Source organism: Python bivittatus, unplaced genomic scaffold (assembly GCF_059951505.1).
Source record: "Python bivittatus isolate LINGU-HERP-01145 unplaced genomic scaffold, Pbiv_v1 ctg000590_np1212, whole genome shotgun sequence".
NCBI lineage: Eukaryota > Metazoa > Chordata > Lepidosauria > Squamata > Pythonidae > Python > Python bivittatus.
In genome coordinates, this window is record NW_028277086.1 from 19,619,736 (window position 1) to 19,640,825 (window position 21,090).

Consider the following 21,090-nt stretch of genomic DNA (forward strand, 5'->3'; position numbering starts at 1 on the left):
ATGCAACTCAGCATTCTCTCTCCTCCAAACACGACAAGTTGAGTTTAGACCAAAACGTTCTACTTTGGTTTCATCTGACCATATGACTTTCTCCCAGTCCTGTTCTGGATCATCCAAATGCTCTTTAGCAAACTTCAGACGGGCCCAGACATGTACTGGCTTAAGCAGGGGGACACGTCTGGCACTGCAGGATTTGAGTCCCTGGCAGCGTAGTGTGTTACTGATGGTAGCCTTACTTTGGTCCCAGCTCTCTGCAGGTCATTCACTAGGTCCTCCCGTGTGGTTCTGGGATTTTTGCTCACCGTTCTTGTGATCATTTTGACCCCACAGGGTGAGATCTTGCATGGAACCCCAGATCGAGGGAGATTATCAGTGGTCTTGTATGTCTTCCATTTTCTAATTATTGCTCCCACAGTTGATTTCTTCACACCAAGCTGCTTGCCTATTGCAGATTCAGTCTTCCCAGCCTGGTGCAGGTCTACAATTTTGTTTCTGGTGTCCTTCGACAGCTCTTTGGTCTTGGCCATAGTGGAGTTTGGAGTGTGACTGTTTGAGGTTGTGGACAGGTGTCTTTTATACTGAAAACAAGGTCAAACAGGTGCCATTACTACAGGTAATGAGTGGAGGACAGAGGAGCCTCTTAAAGAAGTAGTTACAGGTCTGTGAGAGCCAGACATCTTGCTTGTTTGTAGGTGACCAAATACTTATTTTCCACCATGATTTGCAAATAAATTCTTTAAAAATCAGACAATGTGATTTTCTGGATTTTTCCCCCATTTTGTCTCTCATAGTTGAGGTATACCTATGATGAAAATTACAGGCCTCTCTCATCTTTTTAAGTGGGAGAACTTGCACAATTGGTGGCTGACTAAATACTTTTTTGCCCCACTGTAACTTTGCCCTATTATGACAAACATGAGTAGCAGTATAACATTACATTCACAAATGAAAGAAAAAAAATAAATCAATTGCTCATCAAAAAGTCTCACAATTGCTTAGAACAAGAGACTAGGTGACTATATGGTTAAAGACAGATCTTGTTCAACCTTCAGGATCTCTCATTCCTCAATATACTCCATGGCCTAATCAGAAAGATTAATCTGGTTTAAGCAAACCTGTCAATCACTGACTCTAATAAATCCCTACCACAGCATGATGTTTTACATTAATAAAAATGAAGGGTTATTTTGTTTTCTCACAGCTACCATACCATGTTGCCATCTTTTCAGTATCCTATATCTCCGAAGAACTACCTTTGCTGCAGAGCTTTGTGGAAGCACAGAATCAGAGTAGAAATGGTTGAAACTTGTCTGTTTTGGTCTGGGTAACTGAAAAATCAATTCCTGAATTACCCAGCTTCATCTCAGGAGACGAGATCTGTATGAGCTCCCTCCAGCTATGTCCTGAAAGGGGCATTCATTCTGTAGAACAAATGGAGCAGGTCTGAGTTAACAAAATAAATCCCAGCGTTCTCATTACCTGTTGTGCCCCAATGAATCAATCATTAAAACAATGGCCTGGTTTATATGCTAAGCCAATGTCTGGGTTATGCTAAATGCTAAACTACAAACTGTCCAGCTCCATTTTAGCCTAATTTGGAGTATATGCATGAATCCAATCATAGAATAACAAGAGGATAACATTCCTAATCTATAATTTGATAACATTCCATCTGAGTTAGCCCTTTTATGACAAGCAATAATGGCTACAGAAGTATCGAGATGCAAAATGAACAGGAACAAAGTACATAGCAAAAGTGTATGGAATAATGACTGCTGTGGAAGCACATATGTGTATATTCTCCCGAAACCATTCTTTTAATAATAATAAAAAAAAACTATTAGAGGCCTGGGAGTTTCAGGGTTCTACACAGTATCTTAGCTGTTCCTAGCACTGCAATCTTCTGGACAGAGAGTTCTGAAGTTGTTCCTGCGATCTATGGGAGCCACTCTCCCAGCTTAGGAGTCACAGTCCTGAGTGCTCCTATCTCCACTGGGACTACTCTGGTCTTTACTTTCTACATCCTCTCTAATTCCTCCTTCAGGCCCTGGTACTTCTCCAGCTTCTCATACTCCTTCTTCCTGATGTTGCTATCACTTGCATCACTATATCTATCTCATCTTCTAGTCTTTGTCTACTACCACGATGTCTGGTTGATTGGCCAGCACCTGCCTATCCATCTGGATCTGGAAGTCCAACAGGATCTTAGCCCTGTTATTCTCCATGACCTTCTGTGGAATCTCCCATCTGGACTTGGTCTAGCCCATACACCATGCAGTTATTCCTGTACACAATGCCAGCTACTTGGTTGTGCCATTCAGTGCATGCTGTTCCTGCCTTCATTTTACACCCTGCCACTATGTGTTGGATTGCCTCTGAGGCCTCTCTGCACAGTCTGCACCTTGGATCCTGTCTAGTGTGGTAGACCCCTGCTTCCATGGATCTGGTGCTTAGTGCTTGTTCTTGTGCTGCTATGATCAGTGCCTCAGTGCTGTCTTTTAGTCCAGCCCTTTCCAGCCACTGGTAGGATTTCCCAATGTCAGCCACCTCAGCTATCTGTTGATGGTAAATCCCATGCAGGGGCTTGTCTTGCCATGGCACTTTCTCTGCTTGAACTTCCTCCCATGTCTGCTGCTGCCTCAGGCATTCTCTTAGCAGCTCATCTTTGGTGCCATCTTACTTATGTACTCCTGGATACTCTGGGTTTCATGCAGGACGGTGGCTTTGACACTCATCAGGAAACCCCGCCCCCCGTCCTCTTTCCGGCTGGTGTACACTCTCTGGGTGTTGGACTTGGGGTGGAAACCTCAGTATATAGTGAGGAGCTTCCAGGTCTTCACATCAGCAGCCTCCATGTCCTCCCTTGGCCAGTTCACTATACCGGCAGGGTATATAATGACTGTCAGGGTATACCCGTTGATGGCATGGATCTTGTTCTTCCCATTGAGCTGGCTCTTAAGGACCTGTCTTATCCTTTGGTGGTACTTGGATGTTTCTGCCTTCCTTGCCTCCTCATCATGGTTCCCATGTGACTGTGGGATACCAAGGTACTTATAGCTGGTCTGTATGTCCGCTATGTGGCAGCTGGTACTTTCACCCCAACAGTCTTAACTACCTTCCGTCTCTTTACTACCACCTGACCACACTTCTCCAGTCCGAATGACATTCCAATGTCCTCACTGTAGATCCATGTCAGGTGGACCAGTGAGTCGATGTCTCACTCACTCTTAGCATATAGCTTAATGTCATCCACGTACAGGAGGTGACTGATGGTAGTTCCACTCCTGAACTTGTATCCGTATCCAGTCCTTGTGATTATGTGGTTCAAGCCTATGCAGAACAGTAGCAGGGACAGTGCATCACCTTGGGATATGCCACACTTGATGGCCACTTGTGCGAGCTGTCTTGAGTTGACTTCCAGTGTTGTCTTCCACAGTCCCACTGAGTTCTTGAGGAAGGTCCTTAGTGTCCTATTGATTTTGTATAGCATCAGGTATTCAAAGATCCATGTGTGTGGCACTGAGTCATAGGCTTTCCTGTAGTCAATCCAGGCTGTGCTCAAATTGGTCTGCCTAGATCTTGAGTGTCGGGCAACTGCTCTATCTATGAATAACTGGTGTTTTGAGCCTCTGGTGTTGTTCCCAATGCTCTTCTGAACTGTGCTCATGTACTGGCCCATATGGTCCTGTAGCTTGGTGGCTCTGATACTGATAGAACTTTCCATGTTGTGGGGAGGCAGGTTATTGGCTGGTAGATGGACCATGCTGTTCCCTTGTGGAGGTCTTTCATGATCAGCACTGTCCTTTCTTGTATTAGCCAGTCTGGGTGGGAGCCTGCTGCTAGCAGCTGGTTCATCTGTGCTGCTAGGTGTTCGTGCACTGCTGTTAGTTTCTTTAGCCAGTAGGTGTGGATCATGTCTGGGCCAGGTGCTGTCCAGCTCTTTCTTGACTTGCTATTGAATGTCTGCTACTGTGATGATGACTGGTTCCTGTTCTGGGAGACTGCTGTGGTCTGCTTTCAGGTCCTGCAGCCACTTTGCACTGGTGTTATGCGTCTTCTCTTTCTCCCATATGTTCTTTCAGTACTGTTCAGTTTCTGCTGTTGGTGGCTCTGCTGTTACTGTGTGGTTGCACTGCAGTTGGGAGTACAACTTGGATGGTTCTTTGGAGAACAGAGCATTTATCTTCTTGGCCTCTTCTTCTCTAGTGTATCTCCTTAGCCTGACAGCCACTGCTGTGAACCTTTGTTTAGCAGTCTCTAGGGCTTCAGATGGAGTCAGGCCCTTGTATTTTTTCAGTAGCCAAGTCTTATCCTTAATCTCCACATACCTCTATAGTTCCAGCTGACTAACTTCTCTTTGAGTTGTCTTGATTTTAGCCTCCAACCTCATTTTCCAGGGAGGCTATGTACTACTGTTCTTCTTGATTGTATAGCCAAGCATCTCCAGGATTACAGTGGCTGTAGCATATGCCAGTTCATTGCTTTGAGTTATAGTGGTAGTAGGGATTGTTGTGAGGGCTCTATTGGCATCTTCTAACATACTATCAGATGGTACTTCTCCACTGAGCCTTGATAATTGGTCTCGAGGGTTGACTGTAGCTAGTTTATCCATGATCTTATGCCTCATATCAGCTGCTGTGCTCTGTAATGGAGGGGGTGGCAGTGACTTTCCAGCTTCAGGTGTTGACTGCACATCCAGTTGTTCTTCTGAGTCTTCTTGAGTCCAGGATGTAATGTGTAGTTGATCTATCTCAAGTTGTGAGAGTAATTTCCTGTTCACCATGTTGAACTGTTGGGTAACTAGCTGTTTCTCAGTTAGTGTGGATGTAGGTCTTCTGTTCATCCATAGTTCCCTCATATGTTTCATATATCCCCTCTCATTAGGTCTACTATTGTAGTAGAATTCCATCAATTCCAGGTTCTCTTGTCTCGTCCGTGTATGGTTTGTTCCAGTAGCCCACTTATCGTCAGGCTGTCTTGGTTCCCCAACATCTGGCATGGACCTTGTTAATCTGGGCGACATCCAAGCTGTCATGACTCTCTTAGTTCGTGTCACTCTCATATTCGAGGTGGGCAGGTAAAGTGTTAGGGGATCTTTGCCCAAAGTACCCGCTGGGATTCGAACCCTGGTCTCCTGAGTCAAAGAGCGGCACTCTAACCACTACACTATCCTGCCACTATCGTGTGTGTGTGTGTGTGCGCGCGTGTGTGTGTGTTGTGCATGCTAGATATTAGAAAGGAGGGTTCATGTAAAAATATTTAGCAGTGGGAATTATAAAATCATAAGGAGATTAAGTTAGCTAGTTGTGAAATTCTAATATTGCTTTTTAAATGACTTCAGGATATAGGCTATGTGCTAAGGTTATTATCTGTTATCAGGAATACAGTGGAATTGTATAACTGGATAATAACTAAACAACTGACACAATGTAAAATTACATTATCAGTGTGTTAAAACAAAATTGCACCCTAAAGGAGTCTACATGCCAGCTCAGAGCTGCAGTGTAATTATGCTTAACTCTGATAATTAAAATACAACGGAGATCAACAGAATCATTTTCATTAAGAAAATTATTAATGATGGTGGTATAATGGTAATTGATTGCAGAGCATCACAGGATAACGCCATGCAGTATAAACCAACATGTTTTAATATATGTCTGAGACTATTTTGATATGGCACATACGGTTGAGAATGTTTGAAATTAATATAGAAGCAATGAGATATATTAAAAATGGGAAATCATAAAATGGCTGTTTTTAGAATACCTCTTTTTAAAAAAAAAAAATACAAATCCTCAAGTATTTCAAGAATATATTGCATTATGGATCAATGTTCTGTGTGGTGCAATAAAAATAGCCACTGGCTGCATCAATTACACAGCAGAAGTAAACAGAACAAATATTTCTCAAGCCTTCTGTCATTTCATTTCATGTTCCGCATTGATCGTTTTTACATTTGTGATCATGATTTACTGATATTATTTTGTTTTCTATCTAGCCTCACCAAGCAGTTTAAGCCTTTATTATTGAGACGATGCAGAAGACAGTGTTAGTGCTTTTTCCACTGCTGTTCAATGTATGTTTAATGAAATATAAGTGGATAATTCTAAGTAAATAATAATTGATAATTGGCTCAGTGGTGACAATTTATGTGTGGTCTCATGTGCTGTAAAATGTCCAGATCCTCTTCTTTTGAAATCTGATGTCTCTTGATGTTTGAGCTTTTTAAATAAAACCATTTTTTAAGTATGTGTACATTTTCAAGAATGCATGTCTTTTCCCTGATTTTCTTTTTTCCTTTCATCTTGTGTGTTAACTAAATTGTAAACTATACTTTGGCTAGGTACTACTCAATTATCTTCCATGACCACAACATATAAATAGTACCTTAAGAATATGTCATAGTACCAATACTAAGAGCAGTAGTAAACAGAAATGTGAATTAAATTCATGGTAAAGAGAATTTCTACGGTAAAAATGGCAAAACACCCAAATGGATACATTTATAGGAGAAACAATCTTTAAGAAAGTGCAGGCCCATTAAATACAGGACTTGGTAATTTGCAACAAAAATAAAAATTTCATTACGTATAAGACATCTACAATAAAACTTAGTCATACAGTATATAATGACATCTGTTAACATTATCCTTTTGCAACATCTGTCTGTCTGTCTATTTATCTATCTTTGATCTGAATGGACACCAAATCAACATATGATTCTGGGCAGTGAGCAGCAAATTAAAAACAACAATAAAAACATTAACAGAACCAGAAATACATCAAACATTGATGTTTACTCACTCACATTAGTAAATGTCTTTCTATTCAATACCAATACCTGCTAAAAAGATTTTCCAAAGTTGCTGAAGCTAAACTAGGAAATCTGGGATAAAGATTTCAGTATTTTTGTTAATATGCTAATCAAAGGAACTTGAATGATTCTAGGAGAGATGCTATGAAACGCATCCAATAAGTAACTGGTACTTTTCATTAAAAAAAAAAAAAGTTTTGTATTTTCAAACAACTGAGCATGTACTACATTTTATGAATACAGGATCACAACTTTATTGCAATTAGCAATGACTAAATCACACCCAATTTCCTTACTGGGTTAGCCATGATGCTTAACCTTTTGCTGAAAGACTTGTACCAAAGGTAAAGTTTCAAGTTTCTTAAGCAAACATCAATAGAGTCTGAGAAACAATATGCTTTCACCAGCAGAACGATAGTCTGAAAGATTTTCAAAGGGACAAACACAGTTAGAATGCTTACTGAAAGTAGATATATATTATGCAGACCAGGTTATTTATTACATGTTTTCTGTTGTTTTATTTCCTAAGCAACTCCTCCGGAGGGCTGCCAGATCAGCATGAGTGCACAGTGGAGATCTCCGTGCTTTCCATAAACAGATGGAAACCTTCTACTCAGAGATATAAATCTAATCTAATTTAGAAATGAATCAAATGATCCAAATTTCATTTTGAGGGTTACATGGATATCACTACGTGGATTAGACAATATGTGAACTGAATTTCAAAACATAAGAACAGCCCTATAAGATCAAACCAAGTTCCATAAAACTCAGCATTTTATTTTCCACAAAAAACAGCCTATTCTTCCTAGAAGCCCATAAATACAGTTTGAAGTCAATGACTACCATTCTTATACTGCACTGGCATATTGCCTCCAGATCTGGTGATTCACTTAGATATTATCGCTTAAGGACAGTAGATTACCCAGTAGGAATGTCAAAACTACCCAATGCAGGTGTTGTCACCATATCCAGTTGCAATGAATTTTGCCATGTCTAACTACGAAATTTGATTTTTTAATGTCTTCCAATTTTATTGAATCCTGCAGAAAAGAGATGATCCATTCACTTTCATGAACAGCTCAGTCTTACTACATGCATAATACATGAGCTAGTGAAATTTCCTCATTAGTACCATTTCAGGCTGCATTTTAACCAAATGAAAAGCAACTTCCATATAATAATGCTGATGTTACGATGAAAAGTACATTTTTTTAAGTAAAAGGGATTTTCATACCCAAGCACTTAATAAAACATTTCATCAACCTTAAGTAGTACAGTCTAAGACCAATGTTATCACGTTATCTGCTTTGGGGATAAATTAAGAAATTGACAGCCTTATCACTGCTGGATCAGATTCTAAGACATGACAGTGTAACAGAACCAATCGTTCAAGATCCATATCCTAGTTCCCATGTGTGCCTTGCCAAAACAGGAGTAGGTAATTATCTGAAAAAATGTCCAGAAGTCTAGTAATGAAAATTATATGGCTTAAGTTTTATTTTAGACTGTGGTAGCAAAAGTTTTATATAAATTTCCATTAATAACTTATTTAGATATGTAAAGATGCATACTGAAAATTTAATGTGTGCTAACATTTTACTATTTTATTTTTACTCTGCTGTTAAAAGAATGAATCACAGCAGACTTCAGAAAGATATAGATTCTTCCTTTTTAGATCTGGGTTTGTTCCCTTAATTATTTTCAGGTTACAAACTGTGTGTGTGTGTGTGTGTGTGTGTTTGTAATTATATAATAAAAAGAATGCATAACATCCTGATGCGCAACTACTCATGTAAATTCTATTTTCAATATTTCAGTTTTCAAAGGCTTGTCTTAGTCTAAAAGCAATTCTCTTATAAATGTACAATTTGCAATGATTATAAGAACAAGATATAATTGTTTCTAGTAAGGCTTAATAGCCTTTGATGTTATGATTGGCTTTGTATGTTAATACAGCGATATGGGTTCTTATATGCCTGGACAATTGTACACTGAAATGGTCACAAGCTTGTTACAACAAACAAATCTTTCATCTTTGCAGGGATTTCGGTTAGGAACTTCAAAAAGCAACTTCAAAAAAACTGTCCTGGAATTCTTCAATTTCAGAAGTAATCACAAACACAAACACAGAATTTATAGCACTTGAAACCTGAGACTTGTTGAAAATACTAAAAGTAAGGACGGAAAGAAATACATCAGAATCATAGAATGGAAAGGTTAGACACAACACTGGAGAACATCTGCTCCAAACCCTTTCCCAGTGCACAAACTCACTACTACCACATGATTAGGATAATAGCTAAATACATAACGCTTTGGTTGAATATTCAAGTATCATAGATCCACATTACGTAGCCCATATTCATATTAAATATGCACCTTTTTCTCCCAAACCTGACCACAACAAATCTGATAAGAATGGAAATAAAATTCAACCTAGTAAGGAATAATTCCCAGAGTTTTATCCCATTGTCCCATTGTTTACCAATGGTTTGCTTTTGCTCCAAATACTCTTCCCCAATAGCATCTTAACTCAGAATTTCTGCTACTTATTCATTCCCCCACAAATCACAATGTCTAGAATCCCACAGCATTCTGAAATCCTTCCCAAGTTACACTGCAACTGTAAGACTGCATCTATCCTCTGGTGAACCTGTTTAAAGCCACATTCTTCTTGTGACCCACCTCTCATTTTTTAAATCTACACAGTGGAAAACAGTTATACTCCTGCATTCTACAAAATAGCGTGGGGTTAATCCACAGGAACCGTTTTGTTTAGTTATCTTTACACATGATGACTCTTATGTTCAGCAAGCCAAAGCTGGAGTCCCCTCCCCAATCACTGCAATCCTTCATTTTTCAGAATCTTGGGAATCACTGTTCTCACAATAACCTTCCCCAAAACAATGCAATTGTTTCCATTGCATTTTTACTTACTTGTCAAAAGTGGTAACATTTTTTATTTCTATTAGGTTAAAACTGTTACTGGGTGAACCTCTTTTAAAAACTCAAAAGAATGTTCAGAGTAGACTTGTGGCTTCATACAATGCAGTAAATTTACCTTAAGTTAGAAAAAAGAAGAATGAAGAAGCTGCTGCATTTGTACAACCACACTTGAAAACAAAGATCTGGGAGGTATCTGGACAGCAGCTTAGATTGCAAGTGAAGTAGGCAAGCTGTTTATATCAGAAATGCATCAGGTAGAAGAAAGATCTATGCCTTTAACATGTTCTGTTTGAACACTAAATTATATTATTATGCCTCTGTTTCATGCTCATTCAGAAAACATCCCTTTCTTAAGGCTATAATAAAGAAACGTGAGCTACTCATCTTTGCTGCCTTGTATTTGCTGCCTATTATCAAGGAGCATGTTCCTCCAGCACTGGGTTAATTCCTTGCAAAGAAGGAGGAAGAAAAATTAGCTTGGGTTTACCTTTGCTGTACACAATGCAGTTGTTTTTGTTGTCTTCCATTCCTTGCCAAGTCATATCCAGCAACCATTTGGGGCCAGCAGTCACCACCATGGCGACTGGAGCCTTTGCCTTCTGGAAAAAAGAAGGTAACAAACACAGACCATTAGGCTTGGGTTGATTAAGAAGTTGAACAAAAATAGTAACAATAATAATTTTATTTGCCCACTAACTTGATCTCCAAATCCAGAAACCCTTATTCCCCAACTGAAGGAGAAGGGCAAGGGCAAGACGAAGAAGAACAAGAAGAGCAGGAGGAGAACGAGAAGAAGGAAGAAGGCTAATACTTTGATAAAAGTGAATGGCAGAATTATTATCCAGGATTTTTCTGAATGATAGCCCTGGATCAGATCTCTGAGATTAGACCCATCTCTAGTGGCTTAGAATTATAAAGGGAATGTAGGTGACTTTCACAGCAAAAAGCCAAGTGTTTAGAAATGAACTTTAGACACATTGTACTTCATTATCAACAGGATCTCTATTTCCTGAAACAGACAGGAAAGAATTTAAAGAATCAGTATCCATTTCAAAGCCTGAGTAACATTTAGGTTTGGTGGGAAATTATTCTGAATGGATAATGTATTTTCTCTCTTTTTTTCCTTGATGGCTGTTGATGTGCCGCTTTACTGTTGCTGAAATAATAATGATTATAAACTTCAAAAGAAAACGTAAAATTAGCAGCCAGAATGAATTTAAGTGAAGACCAAATAAGAGAAGACTGCATGATATGCACCCTGATTTACAAAAGACAAAGGCAAAAAGGCACATGTTAGTTTAAAAAGCATTTCCTTGAAATGTTTTCTGTGGTGCAAGTTAGGACAGAAAAATTCAAATCATTTGTGCTCAAGTTCACTGCTAAATCTAGATGCAAGGAATGAATTGATCTAGAATTTAGAAAGGCTTATCCCCACTGTTTTTTACAATGATTGTTAGTAAAATGCCATTTAGACAGTTATCATTAATCATTCCTTGTTCTGCATATCAAACATCTTGAGACTATAATTCAAAGTGCAAAGTAAATGAAAAGGATCTCTAGGTAATAATCTACTAGTTTTTCTTTTTTTAATGTAGATAAGGTCTTTTTCCGGAAGCTCCAGACCTGTCTTAGAAATACTGTTGCAGTTTCTATTACTGATCTAGAAGTTAGAAGCATAAAGTTAAAGCTTAATCCTGTGGGGCCACTGTACCAGCAAACTTAGATAAGCAATGAGATGCTATGACCAGAATTCACACATACACAAACATAGAACAATTACAAATTAATTAACACTACTATATCAGCAGGTAAATAAAAAATCAACCCAATCTAAAGGCCAGATTGAAAATGAAGATCTTGACTTCTTTTCTATAGGCAGCAAGAGGCATGGGCAAGGGCTTGGAAACAGGGCATCCGTGGGGAAAGAGGGGTCAAAAAATCAAGGTGGCAGCTGTGACCTGCTCCTTTTTACAGGGTTTTGATGGCTCAGGGTTTTGACTGTACAGTCACTGAAGCCGTCTCAACTTGCCATAGTACACTTGAGAAATGAGATTCTAAAATTGCTATTCGGTATTCATTCAAAAGAAAGGCAAGTTTTCCCTCCTAATCTTTTATTTTTAAAGTAGGGGGAATCATGCTAAATTTACTGAGAATATAGTAACAGAAGTTGCCAATTCTTTTGAATGGAGGGGGTCATCTTAAATTCAGAGTTTTCTCCTTTCTGATAAATACAGCAGTTCTATCTTTTATAATGTCCAATATAATATTCCATCCCTGGGCATTAAATAAAGCTAGTATTATCATATTTTCAGCATAACTGGAACTTAACATTTTCACATTCACTTGTGGCAACTGAAAGAAAAGAAGTTTTTTTTTACCATTATGAGTCTGTTGATAAAAAGCTCACGTTACTAGAGCTTTATAAACCAGACTTCCATGATTAATAATTTCTTCAATAACAGAGTTACTGAATACATAAGGCTTGATGTATTCATTTAAAAGGAGGGAACAAATCCACATATGTGCAGATGTGTTATCACATTTGAAATGAATGAGTTTCAGTTTACTTTTGTAAACTAATTTAACAAATTTGCACTTCCTAAATCAATACACTAATTAGAACACAGTTAGTCTTTGGTAATTGTGCTCAGAATTTTGCAGTAAAATAATCTAGGACTGTGTAACTCCTTAAAAATGAGGTGCTTGAAAGCATACAGGAGCGCATATGAAACATTGGTTTCTGAATCATTAAAGTGGCAGCTGCAACTATGCAATTTAAGCCCTGCCCTTTTTTTATGCCTTATGCATGCAACACATAAAAAAACAGGTGGAGCTTCTCTCATATGTCTCATATGATCGCCATCTTGACTCTTTTGACCCCTCCCAGGATGCCCCCTCCAGCTGAGTCTTTTTCCAGGTTCAAACAGCTGTTTTAGGAACCACTTTTGGCTTCCCCTCATTCTTCTCTTTCAAACGATTTGCAAAATCCTTTTACAAACTAATTGATCACAAAAATGTGTAGCCAAAACAAAAGTATACACAATTAGGTACATAGTCCTGAAAACAACTATATAAAATAGTATTATAATGAGAGAACATGACTGCAAAAAATCTATATTGGACCAAAAATGTGCACAAAAATGAAAAACGTAAAAAGAAATATGTTTTAAAAAGGTTTCATGATTATTTGGTGTGCACTGTTAACAAAAATCATAAACTGATTTAAAAAGGAGGCAAAATATGTATGTGTTGAAAAAAATGAGATGTTGAGAGATTTATCTATCCCTAATTAAAAATTCGTACCTGTGAATCAGGGCTTTTGTTTGGATAAAACAACAAACTAAATATATATCATGCTTTGTTTAAGGAGGGACTCTTTTAAGTTTTATTTCAATTTAAGCTCACCATTTTCTAATATAATGTGCATGGAGAAGGCAGAATTGTGCATGAGACAAGAGCCATTCCTGAGAAGCTAAATTTCAAGCTATCAGATTATTTTCAAAGATAGTTCTGACTGAATTTTGGTGGGTAAAGGAAGAGAAAAAATTAATTTAAGATCTTAGGATTTAAGATTTCTTTTAAAATAGTCCCCATAGTATTCTGACTTTTGGACTGGGGAGTCATGGATCTCCAGCAAGACTTGTTTTTTTCCCCCCTTTCATCAATCTTCATGTATTTTCCTCCTAATTGAAACTGAGCACCTATCTTTAGGAAACCCACTTACACACAACTTGATCTGGCTTTCAACTACATGGAGCAAAGCTCTCTATATTATTTGGGCTGTGGGGAAATAAAAGTTTGAGCACTAATGTTGTAACATCCTGGGAATATGGGCTATTCTTTCATCTTATTGTGGTAAAGGTTAGCTGGTCATTTCCAGCACTCATAGTGACATTTGCTGCTGGAATTATCTTTATGTTATGATCTGTTCTTTTCAAAGGAGATCAAGACTATAGACAACCTAACCTAGACAACCTATTCTCATGTTCAGCAACATAATTAAGAAAAAAAAGTTTTACTATTTTTTTACTCAAATATATACATAATATCAAAGGTTTACTTGTGGCCTCCACATCAAAAACCTATATTAAAATTAGCAACAGTAAACTGGGATACTATAAAATATCTCAGCAATCAACTTCACTAACACTGCTTCTGATTTCCAAACCTGTTATTAAATAAAATAAAAATAAGGCCTTTACCAGTGCTTTACCAGATGGATGGATGGATGGATGGATGGATGGATGGATGGATGGATGGATGGATGGATGGATGGATGGATGGATCAGACAGAAAGCCATCTTGTGGTCTGTCTGCCATGTCTGTTTCAGATGCTTTTTTCCCCAAAGCACCAAGATTTCTCTATTATTAACTCAAGGGTTTTTTTTTAAATAAATTCTCTCTCTTAAATCTCCCTCTCTCTTTATAAGCTTCTAATGTATTTTTCAGTGTAACCTTTCTTGTAACAACTCTGAATGCCAAATCTTCAAAATAAAAAAAGCGTATTTTTAAAAATAAATTAGAAAAGAACTAACAACCTCTAACTCAAGTTTCCTATGACATCTAATCTAATTCTAAACGTAACAAAATCAGAATAGATTAAAAAAACAGAAACTGACATCAAATACTTACAACAGAACATAAATGTGACACATATCTTCTAAATTTTAATCTAAGATAACAAACCTTTGATCTTTAGTATTAATCGTGCTTCATGTAACAAAACCAGAATATATTTCAGTACTTCTTTAAATATTTTTCAATTATTCAATTTCAGTATCAGACCAATTGGACAAGGGCAGGCAAGGCCAAAAGTGGATCTCTAAGGGAGCAATTAGAATCTGCTAATGAGGATAAGAGAGGTTAAGCAGATACCTGCTTTTCACCAACCTTTCAAGTAATTCAACAAACAAGTGAGGTAACCCTCAAGGGCTGTTTATGAAGAGTCAGAAGGTTAATGGAGATAAAAATAGCCAGTAAGAAGCTTGACCATTCTTTCACTTTTCAGTTTAAAAGGAATCATTCATAATTCAGTCATCTTAGATAAAAAGTACATCTTGTTCTAGTCAACATCTATTACTCATGATGCTTTGCGTACAACATCATAGTTTTCTTGGAAGCAATACAAAATAGTTTGCCACTACCTTCTTCCAGAATGTTTTTCAACTGTTTCTTTTCCTGTAGATTTTGTCTCTCCTGCGTCTCCCATTCAAACAGAAACCAAGACTGTCCTCATTTAGCCATGGCCAGTTAGGTGTTGCCACATTGCCCCAAAACATACTCCTGACATTCAGGAAATCATAACTTATTTTTCACAGAATCAACCAAAATTCCTTAACCCAACAGGACCACAGTTACTCATTTTCCTTTTTTAAAATGACACTCTCTGAAGAAAGAGTCAGTCTTGCCAGAGTGTAAACAACTGGTATGAATGGCTCAAGCAATGTAAAGGAAAAAAAGTCAGGGCCAGAAGAAAACCTAAATTTAAGTTAAATGTAATTAAAATCAAATTAATGAAATACAGTGAATACAATCAATTTCAATGCTTTCATAACTGTGCCTATTACCTATCCTATTAAAAATTATAATCTAATGGTAGTTTTTGAAGGCAGTCTACGAGGTATACTCAAGTGTTGAGAGGTCTACATCCAGCTCTGGTGTAGACGGAAAATAAAAGGCTGGTACTTAAAAATACAAACTTCTTGTATTGTAATATCCAATGCATTTCAATCATAGGCTTTACTAGTATGTAAAGAGTCTCTTTTATTCTAATATTTAAAAAATCTTACTCAAGAGCATCATTTTTGAAAGCCTACTCATTAGCAAATTGTTTAGCCAAGCTTCCAGGATAAGACACATAAAAAACTATTGGCCTTATGCACCAAGCAATCTCAGTAAAGCAATTTAAAATATTCAGGAATCAAACTAAGATTTGATTCTTCCTTTGGCCTTCTGTCTGTTTGCCTTTGGTACCCTCCCTTTCTTATGGTAGAGAGGGGAACACATTGTTTTCCTCTTTCCATATCTGTTTTGCCACTGAAGATAATTCTATATTTGGCTAAGGCCTGAAAAGAAAACATAGTTTAAAAACTGCTGATTTGTATATTTTAAAATCCTCTTTATTATTTATTCATTAGTATTTACCAAAAAGAAAAGCACCCAGGAATGCATAATGCTTGAATAAATTGCTGCCAAACTGGGGGGGATGGGGAGAAGTAACGAACGGAAAATAGAAATGAGTATTCACAGATGGAATCCCATATGACAGCTGGGCTTCCCTGCAACTAGAGAAACCCAACTGTTTACCCCAGGAGATGATCACTAGAAAAACAACACACCGTTTCCACACTTGACAGACTTCCACAAGCTTATAACAAAAGCAATTTGAAGAAGGAAAGGGAGGAAAAAATGTATATTCAAACTGTACCTCTATAATTGCCAATATTGTTTACAGTGATTTTACATATTAAGGATTCTAAAATATTGCAAATAATCAAAACTTTCAGCTGCCCAAATAGTACAAATCAAGATAGGACAATATGCATGTAACTTTGTTATGTGGTGGATATTATAAATCATCAATGAAAAATCCAAAAGATTTATTTGTTAAGAACCTCTACTTTTATGTTTTTCTTGCTTGTAAACAATTAATATATTCAGCAGACTTCAACTTCTGTAATAATGAAGAAAATTTAACGGAAAACATTTGATGAGATCCAAAATCTGTTGGATGTTTGACAAAATACTCTGAAACAAATGGTGATCCGGGCAGGATTTCATTATTCTACAGTTGGAAAGCCTCATTTAGGCCATTATGTCTACCTCATCCCCTTACTCAGTCCAAATTAAAGTATTCCCAATTGATGGCTGTCCTGCTGAACTTCCTTTCTCCAATAAATACCATTATCTAATTTCTATCTCTACTGCCCATTGATATCCAATTTCTACTTTTTTCCCTCAAGGGAAAAATAATGCAAGATTTTCTCCATATGAGCATTAGGACCAATTCAAATCTAGTAAAATGAAGAGAGTAAAAATGTCTTAGTAAAAAAAATCAGGAGTGCATAATCTTTCCCAGATGAAAAGATCTTTTCTTTTCTTTCTTTCTTTTTTTTGAGAAGATGGAGGTACTGATAAGTAAAGAACAAGAAATATAACCACATTCAAAGACCCCACATAACAGCCCTCTCCAATTAGATGAAGAACCACTTATAAGTATTCTTTGAATATGGTTTTCAAGCCAGTTGTGGATCCAGCTAAGAGTTTAATAATCACCCAGTCAATCACCAATATGACAAGACCTGTTTTTGACACATCCATGCTAATCATTACATCAAGTTCCTCCACCAATTCATCTTTATTTTCATTTGTTCCTCACCAATCCAATTTGCTTTGTTTCCTTCTTTAGTTCACCTTCAAAATAAGTTGCTCATATCACAATCCGTGTTTGAAATAAATGCCCCCCCCTCAAAATATCTCAATTTCATTTTTATTGAGCTGGCTGAAAAATAATCACCGAGTTCACTGACTACAGAAACTCCAAATCTCCTGGTAGATGCTTGGGTATTCAGGCACGGATCAGGAAGAAGACAGAAATCAGAAAGAAACGAAGGTGATCTTAGTCGCAGTAGAATAAGCAGCAGAGGTACAAATCAACAAAGGCAGGCAAGTAGGGGAGTGCAGGAGGGGTTCCGGACCCACTCTCAATTATTTGGGACTCTGACATAAACAGTTTGAATATCTCCAGACATTTGAACTTACAGCTGTATTACTGGAACAATCACAGTAGATTGCAGGAATGCTACAGATTATTGAAGGAATCCCACAATTACTTTGCTATAAATTGTGTATTTGCATATGGTGCACAGTATGCATCTGAATGGTCTGCACCATCTCAGATGACATCTGAGGGTCACATTTCTGAATGGTCCTCTATGCCAAAATTGGCTTACAAACTGAAAACTGCCAAAGCTTACAATATAAACCAAAATCTTCACTTCTATATAATACGTTTCTCCATATATATGTCAATAAAATAAATCAGGGATACACAACCCATCAAATACATTAATGATTAGTAATTATTATGACCCAAACAAACCTTCTATATTTTACAAATAATTTCTTACAATCAAAAGACTTGGAATTGAAACACACAATCTGAAACAACACACTCCATTTGACTACTTCATTCCAACCTTATTTTGTTGCATATGTGTACCAACCCTGAAGTATTTCTTAATACCTGGCTGTATAATTTAGATGACTGAGCTGTTCCTAAATAATGAACATTACGATCATCTGTATGGGTTTAATACGATAGCTTTGCTAGGTTCATATTTGTTTTGTCCACATGAATTCCTATGAGCAGAACGGCATGAATAGAAAATAAATCAGGTGTGAGCCAACTGTAGATGCCCATTCAGTTTAGAAATAATTATTTTTTCTAGATTGTATATACTCATCCTCAGCTGTATGTCATGTAATTCTCTTCAGGTTTTGTCCCCCCCCCCCCCAAAATAACATAGAATCCAGTCAATCGCAATATCTAGTACACAAAACAATGCCTGAATTCATAAACTGATATTTCAAGAAAGAATGAATAAGAGCTGTGTGGAGTAGGGGAAAATATACTTATGACTGAACTTAATTTATAGAAATCTTTGTGATTTTATTCATTTTACTTAGATCGGCATTATGGATTCCTATGAAAGGTCTCTTCATGTAGCTTCAAACCAGGTGATGTGTCCACTGTCACTTTGTCATCACTTTTTCAAAAAATGAGCCAGAGTGGTAATTTCAATCAGTGAAAAACACATTCCGTGGCATGACATAAGAGAAGAAGCACATATACTGAGTGAACATAGCGTTTAGCACAGAAAAAGCTTAAAACTAAAGGGCTTGTAATTACTGTGATCACTTAGAAGAAAAATCAAATGCTCTCTGATCCACAAATGTATCTGCTACCAGAATTTAACTATTATTTCAACAGGCTTTAGTTATTATTATCCACTGAAATAAAATCAATAACTTATAACTGAAATAAATGTAAACTCATCCCCATTCTTGTTCTACATCAATCTTCCTCCTGTTTCTAAAATGAATTCATCTGTGCACTGGGACTGATTTCTTAAACTCTGTAACGCAGTATCCATATTCATGGTAATAAATGAATGAATGAAATCACATAATAAATAAGTCTCCTTACATCACCCTGGAATCTGCTTCTGACACTGCTGCTTTAAAAAAGGAAACTTAAAATTTCTCATTAGGCTCCATTAAATCATAGTATCATAGATATAATATCCTGAAATGGCAAAAATGTTAACTGCAATGATGTTACTAACATTATTTGAAATATAAAAGGTTTATATTGTATTATTATGTAATAATATTTTTCATTTTCATTTTTCAGTGTACTTCATTTACGCATTTATGGCTAGTTATACAATAAACATAACCATTTTTTAATGATTACCATTGGACTAGACAAAAAAATAATTTCAATTTGGATGAAAGGACCACACACTGCTGCAGTTGTCCCTCTAAGGGTATATGGCGGAATGACCTTGGGAGACAGGAGGAAGAGCCGCAGACACCAATCATCATGCAAAAGGTATCTCAGTCCACAGAAGCAGAGGGACATGGGGAGCGCTTCAGAAGAGATTCTCCCTAGTTTTCCGGGGTGTAAAAGGAAAGGAGGGGAAGAATACTTTCAGACTTGCAAGATTCTGTTAATGTAGCTTTACAATAAAGATAGAGCTATTATTCATTGTTGTGCTTCTTGTCTGGGCTAACGGGAAGCTCTCGTGTAGCCAGCAGCTGCCTCACGAAGGGCCAGGCTAGGTGTGGCTCGTCAACAGTGGAAGAAGATGGCGAAGGTCAGCTGGAGGTGGTGGGGGGCAGCAAGGGCAGCAGAGTGCAGGGTGACCAAAAGGGCAGATATGGGGGAGATAGGCAAGTGGGGAGAGTTGAAGTGGCAAGCACAGCAGGGTAGAAGTGTGAGGTCCTGCCCTAACAACCACAACTGGGATTTCTGGAACTGCCATTGCTAAGTGGTGTGGTCACATGATGTTTCACCAACTGGCCACCTCATTTAGCAACAGAAATTTAGTCCCAGTTAGGCTACCTGTAGTCTTGTCAATTTTGAGCCGGCTATCCCAGCACCACCACAGTGAGCATTTCAAAAGCCAGGGGAGTTGGGAAAAGGAAGTCACAGTCACATGATTTCCCACTTGCTTCACTTAGTGATAGAGTTGCCGGTCTCAGTCGTGGTTGCTAAATGAGGACTACCTGTAGCCCAAATTCTGCTAATAGCCATATTGTATATCTGAATGGCAAATGAGATATCCTAATGCCTCAGGAAGTAAAAATTGACTTGATTTGGTTTGGTTTGAATAATCTAGTAAGAATAATGGGGAGCTCTATTCAGGGGCTGCAGCCTTGATTAGAGGATATAATTTAACAATCCCTTCAGATTTTGTTGTTGTTGTTGTTGTTGATAGTTGAAATACAGTACAAGTGAGTTTCTCCCAGTTGGGCATATACAGAAATACCTGCCATGTATAATTTAATATACAACAAAGTATATGTTCCTCTTTCTTTTAAGAAGACAACATAAAATACTATGTTTTAAATAAGTATAAAATCGTACTGCTACTAGGTATGATATTAACAGTTGCAGTGAATGTGATAAAAGTGGGACCATTTTTCTGCATGGAATTTCTGTGCTGATGATTAGCCAGCTACTTCATAAACATCTTCCACACTTAATTGTGTTTCAGAAGCTAAGCCACAAGATGAAGGGAGTCGAGATGCACATGAAGCTGTCCTTATTCCTGTGACAAGAAGTTGTTTCACCACAGGAGATCCAGAAAAGTATCCTTGGACATGGAGAGTATTGAAACAGGATTATCTGCTCCACTGTGGTGTGATCATGAAGCAATTGTCCTTCACTGTCATTGTTAATATAAGAGTGATAGGAGTGGCAAGGCATACATTAAGTAGTCTGTCCATCTATTCAGAAATCAACTAGATCTATCCTACCCTGAACAAATTATATATACTGTATATATGCATATATTTACTTAAATATATGCATATATACAGTGCATACTTCATATCATTTTGTACTTTTTGTCACTAAATTGCACACACAAAAAAATTAAATCTGCCACACAAACCAAGTATTACCCTCAACATCTCAGACCCTCCAGAAGAGGTTTCATTATGCAGTGTATAAGTTTTAAACTGTTCAAAAATATATTTAATTTTAAGCATTCTAAATTTAAGAAAAGGTAGCTAATAATGTATTAAAAGGTGTT

The 21,090-nt window shown here is 37.4% G+C and overlaps 1 protein-coding gene across 4 annotated transcripts in view; it reads right to left on the reverse strand.

Moving 5' to 3' along the window:
• ZFPM2 (zinc finger protein, FOG family member 2) overlaps positions 1 to 21,090 on the reverse strand; it is a 334,837-nt gene that overhangs the window by 107,401 nt on the left and 206,346 nt on the right. For all 4 annotated transcript variants that reach the window (XM_088149049.1, XM_088149048.1, XM_088149050.1 and 1 more), the window contains one exon: positions 10,254 to 10,365. In XM_088149049.1, coding sequence (XP_088005175.1) covers positions 10,254 to 10,365 — 112 coding nt within the window. The remainder of the gene's footprint in view (positions 1 to 10,253; positions 10,366 to 21,090) is intronic.